The 1,280-nt window shown below is 36.1% G+C and overlaps 1 protein-coding gene across 1 annotated transcript in view; it reads left to right on the top strand.

The window, feature by feature from the left end:
• LOC105823449 (COP9 signalosome complex subunit 3-like) overlaps window positions 1-1,280 on the top strand; it is a 46,876-nt gene that overhangs the window by 19,846 nt on the left and 25,750 nt on the right. The window contains exon 5 of the mRNA XM_012660652.1: window positions 24-110. Coding sequence (XP_012516106.1) covers window positions 24-110 — 87 coding nt within the window. The remainder of the gene's footprint in view (window positions 1-23; window positions 111-1,280) is intronic.

Raw genomic sequence — 1,280 nt, 5'->3', positions numbered from 1 at the left:
TTAATTCTACTTCTCACTTTCAGACCTTTTTAACACTATCATTACAAGATATGGCAAGTCGTGTGCAGTTATCTGGACCTCAAGAGGCAGAAAAATATGTTCTACACATGGTAGGTGTGTTTTTGTTAAAAACTAATGAGTGGATTTTTGTCCGTGTAAAAGTAACAGGTGTTCATTATGGAAAATATTAAAAAGGAGAAAGAGGGAACTTCCAAAGGCAAACACTATTGACATTCTGGTCTATTTCCTCAGAGTCTGTACGGTTTAGTGTACTCATATGATACACACCATGGTTATGTCCTATTTGTGCTCCTTATTCATTATATTTACATATGTTCATTATCAGAGTCTTTGTAAACCTTATTTAAAACACCCATGAAATATTTTGGATATAAAGAGGCATAAGTAGTATGACTGTGCTGATCTGTGATGTGATCACAGGCTTGTTCCCGTACGCACATCAAGGGACCACTGCAGCATCAGAAAGCCTTGCTGAACTGCAGTGCTTAGCGACGTCACTGATTCACGTTCTAACTCAGTCCCTTACCTCATCAAGAGCTGGTGTCGGTCCTGATTACACTGAGCAGCACTGACACAAAGGAGGCGAGAGCACACACCCATGGACTCAGCACCCAGCTTAAGAAATAAAATATTACCAGTACGCTGACCCTCTTCTTCATCACTTCCCTGTTGCATCTCCTGCTCTTTGCCCCACCCTAACAAGTCAGTTTGGATAAGCATCTTTTAACACATTAATTGCCATGTGAGCTGTATTTAACTCACACTAGTTTTGAGCCCGGGGCCTCGTGAAGCATATGTAACTCACATATCTCTTTACCTCGCATACATGTTATGTGATGGGTGGTCCCCTGCAGTTGGTTCGTGAAACTCTTACTTGTTGATGTTCTTATTGTTACAATTAATATTGACAATTTAATTCTAAAAACGTGGATTAAATGAATAGAAGTCAATAAATTTTGTTTTTCTATTTATGTTTACCTTTAAATTATACTTAAGTCTGCCAAGTCAAGAAAAACATTTTACCCTTATGAACATTTTTCAAGTTTTCACATTACTTTTTACATTACTAATTTTCAAGTATTTAAGATTGATGTGTGTTTCAGGAAAAAGCATTCTACACAAAAGTACACATTACATTTGCTGCATTTCCACATAACTAACACACAGAAAACAATAAAAAATAACAAGTTTTTCATTAAATTAGAAAGGATCATTTTGTTTTTGAAGTTTTTATTCTATTTTTGTAATAAAACACCGTG

Source organism: Propithecus coquereli, unplaced genomic scaffold (assembly GCF_000956105.1).
Source record: "Propithecus coquereli isolate 6110/MARCELLA unplaced genomic scaffold, Pcoq_1.0 Scaffold672, whole genome shotgun sequence".
NCBI lineage: Eukaryota > Metazoa > Chordata > Mammalia > Primates > Indriidae > Propithecus > Propithecus coquereli.
This window is presented reverse-complemented; position numbering and strand designations above follow the sequence as displayed.